The sequence below is a fragment of the Scyliorhinus canicula genome, chromosome 20 (genome assembly GCF_902713615.1).
Source record: "Scyliorhinus canicula chromosome 20, sScyCan1.1, whole genome shotgun sequence".
Classification (NCBI taxonomy): Eukaryota; Metazoa; Chordata; class Chondrichthyes; order Carcharhiniformes; family Scyliorhinidae; genus Scyliorhinus; species Scyliorhinus canicula.
The window spans coordinates 24053800-24070059 of NC_052165.1; the positions used below are offsets into that span (position 1 = coordinate 24053800).

At 45.7% G+C, this 16260-nt stretch overlaps 1 protein-coding gene across 1 annotated transcript in view; it reads right to left on the bottom strand.

Moving 5' to 3' along the window:
- Positions 1–16260, bottom strand: part of LOC119954897 (tryptophan 5-hydroxylase 2-like) — a 73914-nt gene that overhangs the window by 57039 nt on the left and 615 nt on the right. Inside the window, exons 2-4 of the mRNA XM_038780530.1 lie at positions 7786–7926; positions 2808–2991; positions 1670–1770 (exon numbers count right to left, since the gene is read on the bottom strand). Coding sequence (XP_038636458.1) covers positions 1670–1770; positions 2808–2991; positions 7786–7926 — 426 coding nt within the window. The remainder of the gene's footprint in view (positions 1–1669; positions 1771–2807; positions 2992–7785; positions 7927–16260) is intronic.

Genomic DNA, 16260 nt, shown 5'->3' on the forward strand with positions numbered 1-16260 from the left:
ATAACACCCGCAACTCCCCCAAACCGTAACAACACATGTATCCCTTCCCCCCCACCCACCCCAACCAAGAGAACTTAACCATAAATTAAAATTAAATAAATCAAATTTAAATAAAATAAACAAACATAGTCATTGGTCCCCCCCAACCCCCCAATCCCCCCCCCAAACCCCCCCCAACCCCCCCCCAACCCCCCAACCCCCCCAACCCCCCCACCCCCCAACCCCCCCCCCAACCCCCCCCCCAACCCCCCCACCCCCCAACCCCCCCCCCCAACCCCCCCACCCCCCAACCCCCCCCCAACCCCCCCACCCCCCCCCAACCCCCCCCCCCCAACCCCCCCCCCCAACCCCCCCCCCCCAACCCCCCCACCCCCCCGGGTTGCTGCTGCTACTGTCCCAGTACCCTATCGTTGAGCCAGAAAGTCGAGGAAAGGTTGCCACCGCTTAAAGAACCCTTGCACCGATCCTCTCAGGGCGAATTTGACCTTCTCTAGCTTAATAAAACCCGCCATGTCATTGATCCAGGTCTCCACGCTTGGGGGCCTCGCATCCTTCCATTGTAGCAAAATCCTTCGCCGGGCTACTACTGAATGAGGAAGGAGCAGTGCTCCGAAAGCTAGTGTTTGAAACAAACATGTTGGACTTTAACCTGATGCTGTAAGACTTCTTACTGCGCAATTGGAAGAGTTTCACACAGGGGTTCTTGATCTCGCACCAAAACTGCAGTAGAAGATTGCCAGCAACCACAGTGAAATCCGCTAAGTTACGGTGAGAGATTAGAAAACACTCCTTTGAAATCCTACCCCGAGTAAAGCCTATCAGAGTAGAGGACAGAAGATGGGTGTTTGGCCCATTGCATCACTGCCAGAACTCTGAAAGTATTGGTGACTGACCCAATCGCCTGCTCTTTCCTCGCAAAATCGTTCATTTTTCAAAGTTCATTTTTTCTTCTTCTTGAGAAGCCTGTGGCCATCGTGTCTATGTTAATTATCCGTCACCACCCGGAAAGTTGGCAAGCATTTGTTTCGGGGTCTCTGAATCTTAACACCCTCGGGGCGACGTGCTCTGCTCAGATCCCAAGAACAAATTTTTTTCAAGCAGTTATTTTTATTTATTTATGCAATATGGGCCTCACTGCCCGTCCCTAATTGCCCTAGAGGATGTTATGGAGACAACGGAATGGCTCACTAGACCCTTTCAGAGGGCAGCTTTGTGTCAGCCACGTTGCCATGGATTTGGAGTCACATATTGGCCAGACCAGGCAGGGACAATGGCTTCCTTCCCTGAAGGACATTAATGGGTTTTTAACAACTACCTGGTGATGGAGTTTTATGCCCAACTTATTTAATGAGCTGAATTTAAATTCCTCACCCATCATAGTAGTATTTGAATGTATGATTTAGTGGATTACTCGCCTAGACCTCCACATTACTCGTCTCGTCACATAATCATCAATGTTATGCAATGGGAGTAGATTTTGTTTTTTACTGACTGGTCAGGGCTAACTAGAGTAAGCGAACCAGCCTTATCTTTCCAATCCTTTATAAACTATTTTTGAACACTGCCAGAATGACATTTAAAACAGCATCCCCACAAGGGGTTGAGACTTGTTGCAACTCCATTCTGTAAGAACCTTCGCTTCGAACACAGACTCTTTGTTGGTACTCACTGGGTGATCTGCATCAAGGTCTGATCCATACATCAGGACTCTCTGGGAACTTTTATCCAGCTCAGAAATCTTTCTTGGAAACCAAGGAACGCCCCCAAATTCTACACAATACACAGTAAAATAAATATGGAAGCACGGATGGACCATCAGCACATTCTAAGTGGTACGATCAGAATTAATCAAGTAACTTGTTAAATCTGCAAGTTTTCCCAGTTCCTTGAAAATTCACCAGCCTCTGATTCCAGCATTTGTGTTGGTGCCGGGCTAGTCTGTAACCTCCTCCACTGGCCCCAGTTTGCGGGGCTTCTCTCTCTCTCTTTTGCACATTTGTGGTGGGCATCGTCTACAGTGGTACATCTCAGGCACCTGCTTGTACCAAAGATCCAGTGACTGTTGCGATTTCTTGGTGGGTTGTGTTACCTCTTCCGGGAAACAACCTCGATGTTATAGTGTCCTTTGCAAAGGTGCATTCTTCACAGAAAAAATCATCAATTTTTACTCCCATCAAATCTGTTAAAATGACATCTCCTTTCACAATATTAATGACAGCATTTCCCCGACTATAATTACAGTGCGTGAGACACAGCTGATAAGTCACTTCTTAGGCTTACGCTACTGAAGTCAGGAATGCTGCTTGGTGACACTAGTTATGCAAGTTATCATATCCGTCAAAAATGTGCAAATGCTTCACATGGTGTTTCCCATAACCAGCAGACATAAAATACCTTTAATCCTTAAGGTATAGAAATTAGCAGTGTGAAAGTTTGGAGACATCCATTACAACTCCAGCTGCACCCATTATAATCAGTTACGAAATAAGGCACCTGGCTTCTGATTGGGGTGATGCCCAAATTTAATCCTTTATATGTAAAAGGTAGAAATTCTGAAGAATAATTATTTTCTGCCAATATATTCAGTGACAGGTATAAACTGCGAGAGCAAATTTGTTTGATGCTCTTTATGATGCAGTAATAAATAGTCAATACAAAACAACTTCCCTTATACCCACAATTCTGAAATCAGTTCTGTTCCCAGAGGTGAAAAAGCCAAAACTCACATTAATACCAAGCTGCTTTGACTCAATTTCTATGAATGCGACAATGACAGTACAATGCGTAGACTGCAGTATAACTCATACCTTCTTCCTCGGTCCCCTTGCTGGCCAATGGATTCAAAGAAACAATGTTTGCGTTGGCTCGTAGTAACCGAATCAGTTCGTTAAAATCTTCTTTTGTGCTGCTGCAATCCACAAATATCTCAACTTCTGAAGCTCTCCTCTTTGACTTCCTGGACTCTATGTGAACTAGATTGATGCGTTTCTCCTGATGAAACAGAGAGTAATTGAAAGTTTAGAATTCGCACAGGGTGACTCAAAACGAAGCGCCTATTGAGGCGAAGCGATGTTAGAGGTGGGGGGGATAGTTAGACGAGGGACAGGGAGATATTTTATACTCTATCTTGAACATTCCATCTTTATTTTTAAACTGAGGGTGCTCTTTCCAGGGGCCGGTGCAGACTCGATGGGCTGAATGGCCTCCTTGTGCACTGTAAAATCGATGATTCTGTGACCTGAAACGTTAACTCTGTTTCTCTCGCCGCAGATGTTGCCCGCCCGACTTGTTGAGCAATCTCTATTTTTAATTTCAGATCTCTGGGATCTGCGGTATTTTGCTTTTGAATTGGAGGTTTCGCAAACATTGCAGGGGAAGGAGCTGGAGATGCAAAAGTGGTTAACAGTGCCATCACTATCCTGGTGGGGAAGAGGGTGGCGTTTGAGGCGTCTGAGGTTGTGGCTGATAGTGGCGGCAGATATGTGATGGTGAGCGGTAAGCTGCAGGGGGAGAGGGTGGTATTGGTAAATGTATATGCCCCAAATTGGGATGATGCTGGTTTCATGAGGTGTATGTTGGGCCGCATTCCTGACCTGGAGGCGGGGGGCCTGATCATGGGGGGGGACTTCATTACTGTGTTGGATCTCCCACTGGATCGTTCTAGTTCTAGGATGGGCAGGAGGCCAGCGGCGGCCAAGGTGTTGAGGGGATTTATGGACCAGATGGGAGGAGTGGATCCCTGGAGGTTCGGGAGGCCGAGGGCTTGGGAGTACTCTTTTTTCTCCCACGTGCACAGGGTTTATTCCCGTATTGATTTCTTTGTCCTGAGTAGGGGGCTGGTCCCAAGGGTGGAGGATGCCGAATATTCGGCTATAGCGATTTCGGACCATGCTCCGCATTGGGTGGATCTGGAGATGGGGGGGGGGTGCGGGACCAGCGCCCGCTTTGGCGTCTGGACGTGGGGTTGTTGGCTGATGAGGAGGTGTGTAGGAGGGTCCGGGATGTATTGAGAGGTACCGCAAGGCCAATGATACTGGGGAGGTCCGGGTGGGGATGGTGTGGGAGGCTCTGAAGGCAGTGATTAGGGGGGAGATGATCTACATCCGAGCCCATAGGGAGAGGGGGTGAGGAGGGGGTGAGGAGGGAGAGGGAGAGACTGGTGGGGGAGCTGCTGACTGTAGATAGGAGGTATGCGGAGGCCCCGGAGGAGGGATTGTTGGGGGAGCGGCGTAGCCTGCAGGGTAAGTTTGATTTACTGACCACCAGAAAGGCGGAGACACAGTGGAGGAAGGCGCAGGGAGCGGTCTACGAATATGGAGAGAAGGCGAGCAGGATGCTGGCGCATCAGCTCCGCAAGCAGGACGCAGCTAGGGAAATTGGTGGACTGAAGGATAGGGGTGGGAATGTGGTGCGGAAGGAGGTAGAGGTCAATGGGGTCTTCAGGGACTTCTACAGGGAACTGTACCGGTCGGAGCCGCCGGTGGTGGGGGGGGGAATGCAGACCTTTTTGAACAGGCTGCGATTTCCAAGGGTGCAGGAGGAGCAGGTGGAGGGACTGGAGGCACTGATCGAATTGGAAGAGCTGGTTAGAGGGATTGGCCACATGCAGTCGGGGAAGGCGCCGGGACCAGATGGGTTCCCGGTTGAATTTTATAAAAGATATGCAGACCTGTGGGCCCCCTGCTGGTTCGGACCTTTAACGAGGCATGGGAGGGGGGAGTTTTGCCCCCGACGATGTCACGGGCGCTGATTTCCCTGATCCTGAAGCGAGATAAGGACCCCTTGCAGTATGGATCATATAGGCCAATTTCACTGTTGAACGTGGACGCCAAGTTGCTGGCGAAGATCATAGAACATAGAACAGTACAGCACAGAACAGGCCCTTCGGCCCTCGATGTTGTGCCGAGCCATGATCACCCTACTCAAACCCACGTATCCACCCCATACCCGTAACCCAACAACTCCCCCCTTAACCTTAACCTTACTTTTTAGGACACTACGGGCAATTTAGCATGGCCAATCCACCTAACCCGCACATCTTTGGACTGTGGGAGGAAACCGGAGCACCCGGAGGAAACCCACGCACACAGGGGGAGGACGTGCAGACTCCGCACAGACAGTGACCCAGCCGGGAATCGAACCTGGGACCCTGGAGCTGTGAAGCATTTGTGCTAACCACCATGCTACCGTGCTGCCCATCTTGGCCACTAGAATAGAGGACTGTGTGCCGGGGGTGATACATGAAGATCAGACGGGTTTTGTGAAGGGGAGGCAGCTGAACACTAACGTGCGAAGGCTGCTAAATGTGATAATGATGCTGGCGGCAGAAGGAGAGGCGGAGATTGTGGTGGCATTAGATGCGGAGAAGGCCTTTGATAGGGTTGAGTGGGAGGTGTTAGAGAGGTTCGGGTTTGGGGAGGGGTTTATTAAATGGGTGAGGGTGCTGTACGAGGCCCCGATGGCGAGTGTAGCGACAAATGGGAGGAGGTCCGAGTACTTCAGGCTCTACCGTGGGACGATGCAGGGGTGCCCCCTGTCCCTCTTGCTTTTTGCGCTGGCAATTGAGCCTCTGGCCTTGGCGCTCAGGGAGTCGGGGAGGTGGAGGGGTCTGGTGCGGGGTGGGGAGGAGCACCGAGTGTCACTTTATGCAGATGACTTGTTGCTGTATGTAGCAGACCCGGTGGGAGGAATGCCGGAGGTGATGGAGATTCTTGCTGAGTTTGGGAGTTTCTCGGGCTACAAGTTGAACCTGGGCAAGAGCGAGCTGTTTGTTGTACACCCGGGAGATCAGGAGGAGGGGATTGGTAGGCTCCCGCTAAAAAGGGCAGTGAGGAGTTTTAGGTACCTGGGGGTTCAGGTGGCTAGGAGTTGGGGGACTTTGCATAAGCTTAATTTTGCTAGGTTGGTGGAGCAGATGGAGGAGGAGTTTAAAAGGTGGGACATGCTGCCGTTGTCGTTGGCGGGTAGAGTACAGTCCGTTAAAATGACGGTGCTCCCGAGGTTTTTGTTTTTGTTCCAGTGCCTCCCCATTCTTATTCCGAGAGCCTTTTTTAGGAGGGTGAACAGCAACATCACGGGATTTGTTTGGGGCACGGGACTCCGAGGGTGAGGAGGATCTTTTTGGAGCGGGTCAGGGATAGAGGGGGGCTGGCGCTGCCCAACCTCTCTGGGTACTATTGGGCGGCTAATGTCTCGATGATATGCAAGTGGGTAATGGATGGGGAGGGGGCAGCATGGAAACGGATGGAGATGGTGTCCTGTGGAGGCACGAGCCTGAAGGCACTGGTAACGGTGCTGTTGCCGCTCCCTCCAACGAGGTACACTACGAGCCCGGTGGTGGCGGCTACCCTCAAGATTTGGGGGCAGTGGAGGCGACACAGAGGGGAAGTGGGGGGCTCGGTGGAGGCCCCGCTGTGGGGGAACCACCGGTTTGTCCCAGGGAACATTGATGGCGGGTTCCTGGGGTGGCACAGGGCGGGCATAAGGAAGTTGGGAGACCTGTTCATTGACAGGAGGTTTGCGAGCCTGGGTGAGCTGGAGGAGAAGTTTGAGCTCCCCCCGGGGAATATGTTCAGTTACCTTCAGTTCAAGGCATTTGCTAGGCGGCAGGTGGAGGGGTTCCCTTTGCTGCCCCCGCGGGGGGTAAGGGATAGGGTGCTTTCGGGGGTGTGGGTTGGGGATGGGAAGGTGTCTGACATCTACCAGGTGATGTAGGAGGTGGAGGAGGCGTCGGTAGAGGAGCTGAAGGCTAAGTGGGAAGTGGAGCTTGGGGAGCAGATTGAGGAGGGGACATGGGCGAACGCCCTGGAGAGGGTGAACTCCTCCTCTTCATGTGCGAGGCTTAGCCTCATCCAGTTCAAGGTACTGCACAGGGCTCATATGTCCGGGCCGAAGATAAGCAGGTTTTTTGGGGGTGAGGACAGGTGTGTCAGGTGCTCGGGGAGTCCAGCGAACCATGCCCATATGTTTTGGGCATGTCCGGCACTGGGGGAATTCTGGCAGGGGGTGGCGAGGATGGTGTCGAGGGTGGTGGGATCCAGGGTCAAGCCAGGCTGGGGACTCGTGATATTTGGGGTTGGGGTGGAGCCGGGAATGCAGGAGGCGAAAGAGGCCGGTGTTTTGGCCTTTGCGTCCCTAGTAGCCCGGCGGAGGATCTTGTTGCAATGGAAAGATGCGAGACCCCCAAGCGTGGAGACCTGGATCAATGACATGGCGGGATTCATTAAGCTGGAGAAGGTCAAATTCGCCCTGAGGGGGTCGGTACAAGGGTTCTTTAGGCAGTGGCAGCCTTTCCTCGACTTTCTGGCTCAACGATAGGGAACTAGGTCAGCAGCAGGTGCAACCCGGGGGGGAGGGGGGGGAGGGGGGGGTTTCAGGGGGGTATTGTTTATGTTCATTTAATTTATTTTTAATTTATTTTGTTGTTCATCGGGTTTGGGGGGGGTGGGGGGGTTCGTTATAGGCGTTTTTACGGGTCCAGGGGGTGTTTATTATTGTTATTATTGTTCTGTTGTTATACATTTTTCTTTTTTAAAACAGTGCCATCACTGGCACATGTCTAGAATTGCAGCATAGCATATTTACATAAGCAGATTCCAATGTTAATTGGATTTAGAAATTTGATACAGGAATGTTGGCAAAATGTGACAGCAAGAAATAGGTTTTGTAGACTGGGTGCAAGTGCAAACATTAAGATGTTAAATATAGGTGCATGCAATTAATTTTCAGTAGGTCAACATAATCTATTCCGTGATATCTGTCTCTCTGGACCCTGTAGAGTCTTACTTGAAAGATCTGAAGGGCTTTCACTAATTCACCAACTTCATTTTTCAACGCAAACAGAATTGTGGTTCTGGTAGTCTCATTCTTGACATTTTCTTTGCTGACTTTCTTCTCATCATATTTAGAAGACCATCCTTTATTTACCTGCAAAAATATTTCAATCAAAATGCGTTTAAAAAGTAGTTGTCAAATTGGAAGAATTAATTTACTTTGCAATGACTGTGTATAACATATGGTGCAAATGGAAAGGGCTCTACTCAGATTCTACAGCATTCAGTGATCGAAATGTATTGAATCTGATGGGGAGGTAGTTATGAACATCCGATTTAGGAGCAGGAGTAGGCCACTCGGCCCCTCGAACCAGCTCCACTATTCAATAAGATTGTGGCTGATCTGCTTGTAACTTCAACCACACATTCCTGCCCACACCTGATAAATGTATCTATCTTGGCCGATAAAATATTCTAAGACTCTGCTTCCACTATCTTTTGAGGAAGAGAGTTCCAGAGACTCACGATCCTCTGGAGAGAAGTAAATTCTCCTCATCCCCAGCTTAATGATCCACCCCTTATTTTGAAACAGCGAGACCTAGTTCTAGATTCTCTGACAACAGGGAATATCTTGTCCACATCCCTCTGGTCAATACCCCTCAGAATCTTAAAGTTAAGATCAAGTCACCTCATACTCTTCCAAATTCTAGTGGATACAAACCTAATTGTGGGCAGCACGGTAGCATTGTGGATAGCACAATCGCTTTACAGCTCCAGGGTCCCAGGTTCGATTCTGGCTTGGGTCACTGTCTGTGCGGAGTCTGCACATCCTCCCCGTGTGTGCGTGGGTTTCCTCCGGGTGCTCCGGTTTCCTCCCACAGTCCAAAGATGTGCCGGTTCGGTGGATTGGCCATGATAAATTGCCCTTAGTGTTCAAAATTGCCCTTAGTGTTGGGTGGGGTTGCTGGGTTATGGGGATGGGGTAGAGGTGTTGACCTTGGGTAGGGTGCTCTTTCCAAGAGCCAGTGCAGACTCGATGGGCCGAATGGCCTCCTTCTGCACTGTAAATTCTATGATTCTATAATCTGTCTGAGCTTTCATCATTAGACAACCCGCCCATTCCTGGTATTAGTCTACTGAACCTTTTCGAACTGCTTCTAATGCATTTACATCTTTCCTCAAATAAAAACTCAACAGAATACTCTAGATGTAGTCTCACCAATGCCCTGTACCATTCCCCTCACAATAGCGTTCTATTTGCTTTCCTAATTACTTCCTGAACCTGAAACTTCTGTGGTTCATGCACTAGGACACCCAGATCCCTCTGCATCTCAGTGTTCTGCAATCTAACAGAATTTAGATAATAAGCTTCTCTTTTATTCTTTTACTATATTAGATAATTTCACATTTTCCCACATTATACTCCGATTTGTCAGATTTTTGTCCACTCACTTAACCTACCTATGTCCCTTTGTAGCCTCCTTATGTCCTCTTCACAATTTACTTTCCTACCCATCTTTGCGTCATCAAAAAATTTGGCAAACATACCTTCAGTCCCTTCATCCAAGTCATTTATATAAATTGTAAAATGCTGAGGCCCCAGCACTGATCCCTGTGACACACCACTTGTCACATCCTGCCAGCGTGCCTACTCTATGTATCTTTTTTTTAAAAATTCTAATTAAGGGGAAATTATGCGTGGCCAATCCACCTACCCTGCACATCGTTGGGTTGTGGGGATGAGATCCACGCAGACACAGAGTGAATGTGCAAACTCCACACGTTCAGTGACCCAGGACCGGGATCGAACCCAGGTCCTCACTCAGCATCGTCAGTACTCTGTGTATCCTGTTGGCTAGCCAATCTTCAATCCATGCCAATATGTTATCCTCTACACCATGAGTTTTTATTTTACACAATAACCATTAATATGGTGTCTTATCAAATGTCTTCTGGAAATCTAAGTACAGTACGTCCACCAGTTCTCCTTTGTCGACAGCAGGTGACTACTTCAAGGAACTCCAATAAATTGGTTTAACATGATTTCTCTTTCAAAAAACCATGTTGACTCGCCTGGTTATCTTGAATTTTTCCATCTGCCTCTTGAACAATGGCTTCCAACATTTTTCTTAGGACAGAAGTTAGGTAAACTGGCCTGTAGTTTCCTGCTTTGCCTCCCTCCTTTTTGATCTTCCAATCTAATAAACCTGCCCTGATTCTAGGGACTTTTGGAAAATTAAAACCAATGCATCAACTATCTCACTAGACCCTTCTTTCAAGAACTTAGGCTGAAGTCCATCTGGACCCAGAGACTTGTCACAGATCCAACAATTTGCTCAATACCACTATTCATAGGTGTTGACTATGTTGAAACTTAAGTAGTGTGAGTCATCCCAGCTCACCTCAGCACTATTCAAAAAAGGGACTGTTGAAAGCGCACAATCAGCAATATTCATGCACGAGCAGTTGGGAGAGGCCACGTTCAGAGTGAGACACAGCCAGAGTGAGTGTTGAATTTGGAGCACCTTGGAAATTTGGTGCAGGGGAGAAAGATGTGCTTTATGCTTTTTTTTTGCTTTCTAACTTTTTAGTCTTCAGAGAGTGGTCTTGTCCTGCTGAAGGGGTAGAAAACAGAAGGGAGGGAGCTGATTGGTGAGTAGTGAGTAAGTTGCTTCTCTCCAATTTAAAGCTAAATGAAGGAAGAGATAAGAGCTCTAGCTTTTCTTTAAAATAACAAAAATAGTGTTCCAATTGGCATTTATTTAAGTTAAAAAGTATGATTGGGGAGTTGAGTCCTTTGTTTTGAACCGTCTGGAGTTCCTGACGAGCCGTACAATCTGAGTGGCCATATTTGCAGAAAGTTTGACCAGCTTGAGAGCTTTCAGAGTTTGAGCGTCGGCTGGAGGCACAGGGGTACATTCACGAGGCTGAGAGTGAACGTGCATAACAAGTTTTTAGATGTGGTCACCCCTCAGCTGAAGGAAGTACGGTCAGAGAGGGAATGGATGATAACCAGTCAGAAGAAAGGGAGCAGGCAGGTAGTCAGGAAAGCCACAGAGATCTCACATAAGAACCATTTTTCTGTGTTGGAAAACAGAGTGAGACTGAAGGAAGATCCGCATCAGAGCAGTAGGAGTCATTCAAAAAGGAAATGGAGAATGCAATGCCAACATGCCAACATGTTCCCATAAAGGGAACAGGTCAGTCCACCAAGTCCAGGTAACCCTGGATGTCAAGGGATATACAGCATTGGATAAGGAACAAAAGGGAAGCTTATGGCAGATTCAAGGGGCTCAATACAGTGGATGCCCTAGAGGAGTTTAGAAAGTGCAGGGCGGTACTTAGGAGAACAAAGAGGGGGCATGAAAGAAACTACCGGGCAAGATAAAGGGAAGCCCCAAAATGTTTTATCATAGAATCATAGAATTTACAGTGCAGAAGGAGGCCATTCGGCCCATCAAGTCTGCACCGGCTCCTGGAAAGAGCACCCTACCCAAGGTTAACACCTGCACCCTATCACCATAACCCAGTAACCCCACCCACCACTAAGGGCAATTTTGGACACTAAGGGCAATTTATCATGGCCAATCCACCTAACCTGCACATCTTTGGACTGCGGGAGGAAACCGGAGCACCCGGAGGAAACCCACGCACACACGGGGAGGATGTGCAGACTCCACACAGACAGTGACCCAAGCCGGAATCGAACCTGGGACCCTGGAGCTGTGAAGCGATTGTGCTATCCACAATGCTACCGTGCTGCCACGGTATAGGTTTATAAGTATATTAAGGGCAAGAGGGCAACCAAGAAAAGAGTAGGGACCATTGGGGAACAAATGAGCAAACTGTGTGTGGAGCTGAAAGACATTGGTAAGGTATTAAGTGAGTATTTTGCATCTGTGTTCACTGTGGAGAAGGACAATATAGGTATAGGAAGCAGAGAATGGGACTGCGGTATAACTGGACAGATTAGTATTGACAGGGAGGAGCTGTTTGCAGTTTTAGTGGGTTTAAAAGTGGATAAAGGCCCAGATAAGATGTATCCAGGCAAGTGAGAAGATTACAGGCGCATGACACTAATTTTCAAATCCTCCCTGACCACAGGAAAAGTGCCAGCGGACTGGAGGACAGCTAATATGTACCATTATTCAAGAAGGGAAGTTAGGAAAAAAACAAGTAATTACAGGCCAGTGAGTCTAACATCAGTGGTAGGGAAATTATTGAAAACCATTTTGAGGGACAGAATTAATCTGCACTTGGTGAGGCAAGGATTAATCAAGGATAGTCAGCATGGCTTTCTCAGGAGGGAGATCATGTCCTATAAATTTGTTTGAATTTTTCAAGAAGGTGACTAGGTGTATGGATGAGGGCAGTGCAGTTGAATAGTCTACATGGACTTCAGTAAGGCTTTTGACAAGGATCTGCATGGGAAACTGATGAAGAGGGTAAGAGCCCATGGGATCCAGGGCAATTTGGCAAATTGGATCAAAGATTAGCTTAGTGGCAGGAGTCAGAGGGTGATGGTCGAAGGTTGTTTTTGTGACTGGAAGCCTGTGTACAGTGATGTTCTGCGGGGATCAGTGCTGGGTCCCTTGATGTTTGTTGTTTACATTAATAAACTAATGTTCAGGGTATGACCAGTAAGTTTGCAGAATACACGGGAATTGCTGGTGTGGTAAATAGCGAGCAGAAAGGCTTAGATTAGAGGCTGATATAGATGGACTGATCTATGACTCTGTGATGAAACTGCCTGCATGATTTCCCTCTTGTTTATCTTACAAAGTCATTCCCCCAAAAAATGTTCTCCATATTGCACAAAAGATTTCAAAACTTTCCTCTGCCATCTCTTTAGATCCATATGTCCAGAAATGTACACCTAAGAAAACCAAGTAAAACAACAATAGCTATTGTAAAAACTATTTAATTGGTAGCTCTAGTTAAAGACAAAAATGTGCATTCACTTAAATATTTCTGGAAAGCATTGTATTTATGCATGTTTTATGAGGCTAGATGGTATAGTGTTTGTCATGACATACGTATTCTTTGTTGATCAGACACATGTAATTGTTTTCACTGATGGAACACGTCATCGCTGCAGTTATTACCAGGCATCATTACTCAGGTTCTGTCAGGTTATTCTGCTGGTTGTTTCCTGTTTTTTTCCTTTCCAATCACATGTCTGCCACCACTTTTGATTATTCAAGTTATTCCCTAACCTGAGCTACCTTCATCTACATGACTTTGTGCGGTATTTCTCAAAATTGTCTATTTTGCTAGTCTGCATGTCCTGTGCAAAATTACTTAACCAACATGAATTTCTCTGCATAGTACGAAACCTGAGTTTGCGTTGGTACTCATTCAGAATCATTAAGAAATAGCATCTGACATGCTCATCAATGGTATTATTAATGATTTTTGGAATAATAAAGAATAGATGTAAGCTTTAAGGTTCCCTATAGTGCTTGGTTCTGTTTACCTTGATCTTTATTGAATGTACTCCAGTTTAAAGGAACTGTGCATCTCAACCACGATTAACATATTTGCTCCTATTGTTGGATGGATCCCTGTTACACTGGTTCTGAACTTTTGGTGCAATTATTTTAATTTGAGCAGTGAATTCTTGGCAGATTGTGAAGGAATGTATTCAGTGAAACGGCAATAGTTTTCTTCAGGAGCCTGAGTGATGTGGTTTTTAGCAGACCTGCCTCTGAGCTGGAAGGTCCTGGGTTCAAGTCCAACTTCAAGATTTGTTAGTCACAGAATAACCCAGCCACTGGTGCAGGAAAGCCAGTGTTTATGAGTGCTGGTCCGCCACAAGCCTGGATAAATGAGTAGGGTTAATGGCAGGAAGGGAACCTGGTAAGACCACCCTCGAAATCCAAAAGCTGATGGCTAATGTGAAGAGTAATTAACCAGCATTGAGGCAGCTCCATGCAACATGGGAAAAGCAGAGAGGAATAAGATTCTTCACTCTTTCATCAGTCCAAATGTTGTAATTGTGACATTATTCAAATTCAATTACAGAACTACTTTCCTTCAAACTTGCCAATATGCTGCTATGAAAACTTAAATTCACAGCCAGACAAATATAAATGATTTCAATCAAATTCAACATGTGACTGCAAAGCTCCAGGAACACATAATTTCAGTGGATGACCCTTCTAATTTAAGCTGTGAGTTTAATGGATGTTCTTTTATGTACAAAATCTAACATGGAACTTTGTAGTGCTTTCACAATATAACTTGTAATGCTGCACAGTAAAGAGAAGATACTGAGCAAGACCCTTCTGAGAGACTGAGATGAGAAAGATTGTCAATAACCGGATAATGACAATTTTTCTAAAAATTGTTGAAATGTACTTTTAAAATGTACAGACATCAACAAGAGTTTTGACAAATTAGCTAAGTAACAACTCTTGTAGAATATCTGTAAACTTGAATGTGAGAAAAGCACGGATTGCAAGCTTCAGACTCTGAGTAACAACTTCAACTTCAAAATAAGCGATGTGTCATTCACTGCCACCAGAGAGAGAGCTAAATAATTCTGGATACTCTTATCAATTGAAAGAATGTTCAGTAATTATGTTCAGCAGAAGTATACATTATTCTTAATGACTTTTGTCTTGCGCAGGTAATTGATATTCCCTTCAGTGATAAAACCATAACTGAATCTTTAATCTGAATAACTACATAATCACTCACAGTTGCTCATATTTAAACTCTTTCGTAAGTGCAAATGTGATGATGTCTAACATCCATTCTGTCTGTAAACTCCAAATATCGGGGCAAAATTTAACAGGAAGTAAACATTTTTACCTGCTTTAATCTGGACTCTGAAAGGTGCGGCATAGTTAATTATTATTAAATGGTTTTATTAAATATTCGGTTATTAATAACAGAAAGATTTTGAAACTTAAATTAATTATTAGAGTGAATAACACTTGAAGACTTCATGTGAATAGGGTAATGGTAGAAGATAGTAATCTCTGGATTATTGGTCATTTAAACTGGGCATTTAATGCTATCGTGAAGCTGTACAATTGTCGTAAAAACCTAACTGGTTCACTAATGTCCTTTAGGGGAGGTAACCTGCCATCCTTACCCAGTCTGGTATACACGTGACTCCAGTCCCACATAAACATGGTTGACTCAACTGCTCTGTTAAGTAGCCTAGCAAGTTATTCAGGTGCCCCACCACCACCTTCTCAGGACAACACATGCTGGCTTTGGGGTGATGCCACATCTGAGAATGATAAAAAAAAAAGGACAGGAAATATCTGAGGTATACGGAACTTAGCAGTAAAAACATTTAGCCACTAACTCTTCAAATAAGCTTTTTCATGTATTTTATAGGAAACTCTTTAACTGTAGGCCATGTCCAATGCCATACCTGCTTCATTCAAAGCCAATGAACTTAAAGAAAAACACACAGAACGGATTTGTTCCTCAAGCATTTGGTCTTTCAGAAACTTTTAAACCTACAAAGTAGACAGGTTTGTTTTATTTGGTTGTTGTTTTCAATGGAGTCATTTTACCTCTGATGAAAATGGTGCTATAAAAATCTAATCAGCTGTAACTTGTATAATAATAAATCTTTATTATTGTCACAAGTAGCCTTACATTAACACTGAAATGAAGTTACTGTGAAAATTCCCTAGTCGCCACATCTGACGCCTGTTAGCGTACACTGAGGGAGAATTCAGAATGTACAATTCACCTAACAAGCACGTCTTTCGAGACTTGTGGGAGCAAACTGGAGCACCCGGAGGAAATCCACGCAGACATGGGAGAATGTGCAAGCTCCGCACAGATAAAAGCTAGGAATCGAACCAGGGTCCTTGGCACTGTGAAGCAACAGTGCTAACCACTTTGCTACCATGCCGCCCATAGAATGGGGCATTATTGACCCATTTTAAGCTTGTGACTAATTTAACACTGTTGTTTTCCCTTCCTCACTGTTTCCATCTGTAAACTTATCTGACTTTCCCCCTGCCTCAACATTTCTTATTGCCAGTGAACCCATCTGATAACAAGGTTCTGCTCTTTTCAAACAGACATTTGAACTTGAGCTACCATATTTCATTTGGAAGTTTTACTCCTCAATTAACTTCATTGGAGTGCAAGCTATACAAACGTTGCTAAATATACACCATCCTCATTGATTCATTAAATCCCTCCATTAGTAAAATCAAACTACGGATCATATTCTGAATATTTATGATCCTGGTACATAGGACAATTTTATCCACATTGGTTCTACAATTCAATAAACTGACAGGAACCAGGAGTTGCAGGTATCATAGTCAAGTTCCAACACATACATACTGGATCCATCACTACCATTTTAGCAAAGTGTCAATTAAATTATTTTCACGTAACTTGTTACAAATTATTATCTTATCAGGGATGTGTAATACTTGCGAGTGACACCCATATCCCTCAAACTGATGAAAAAGAAAAGACCATAGTATCAAGTGTAAATGTTTCC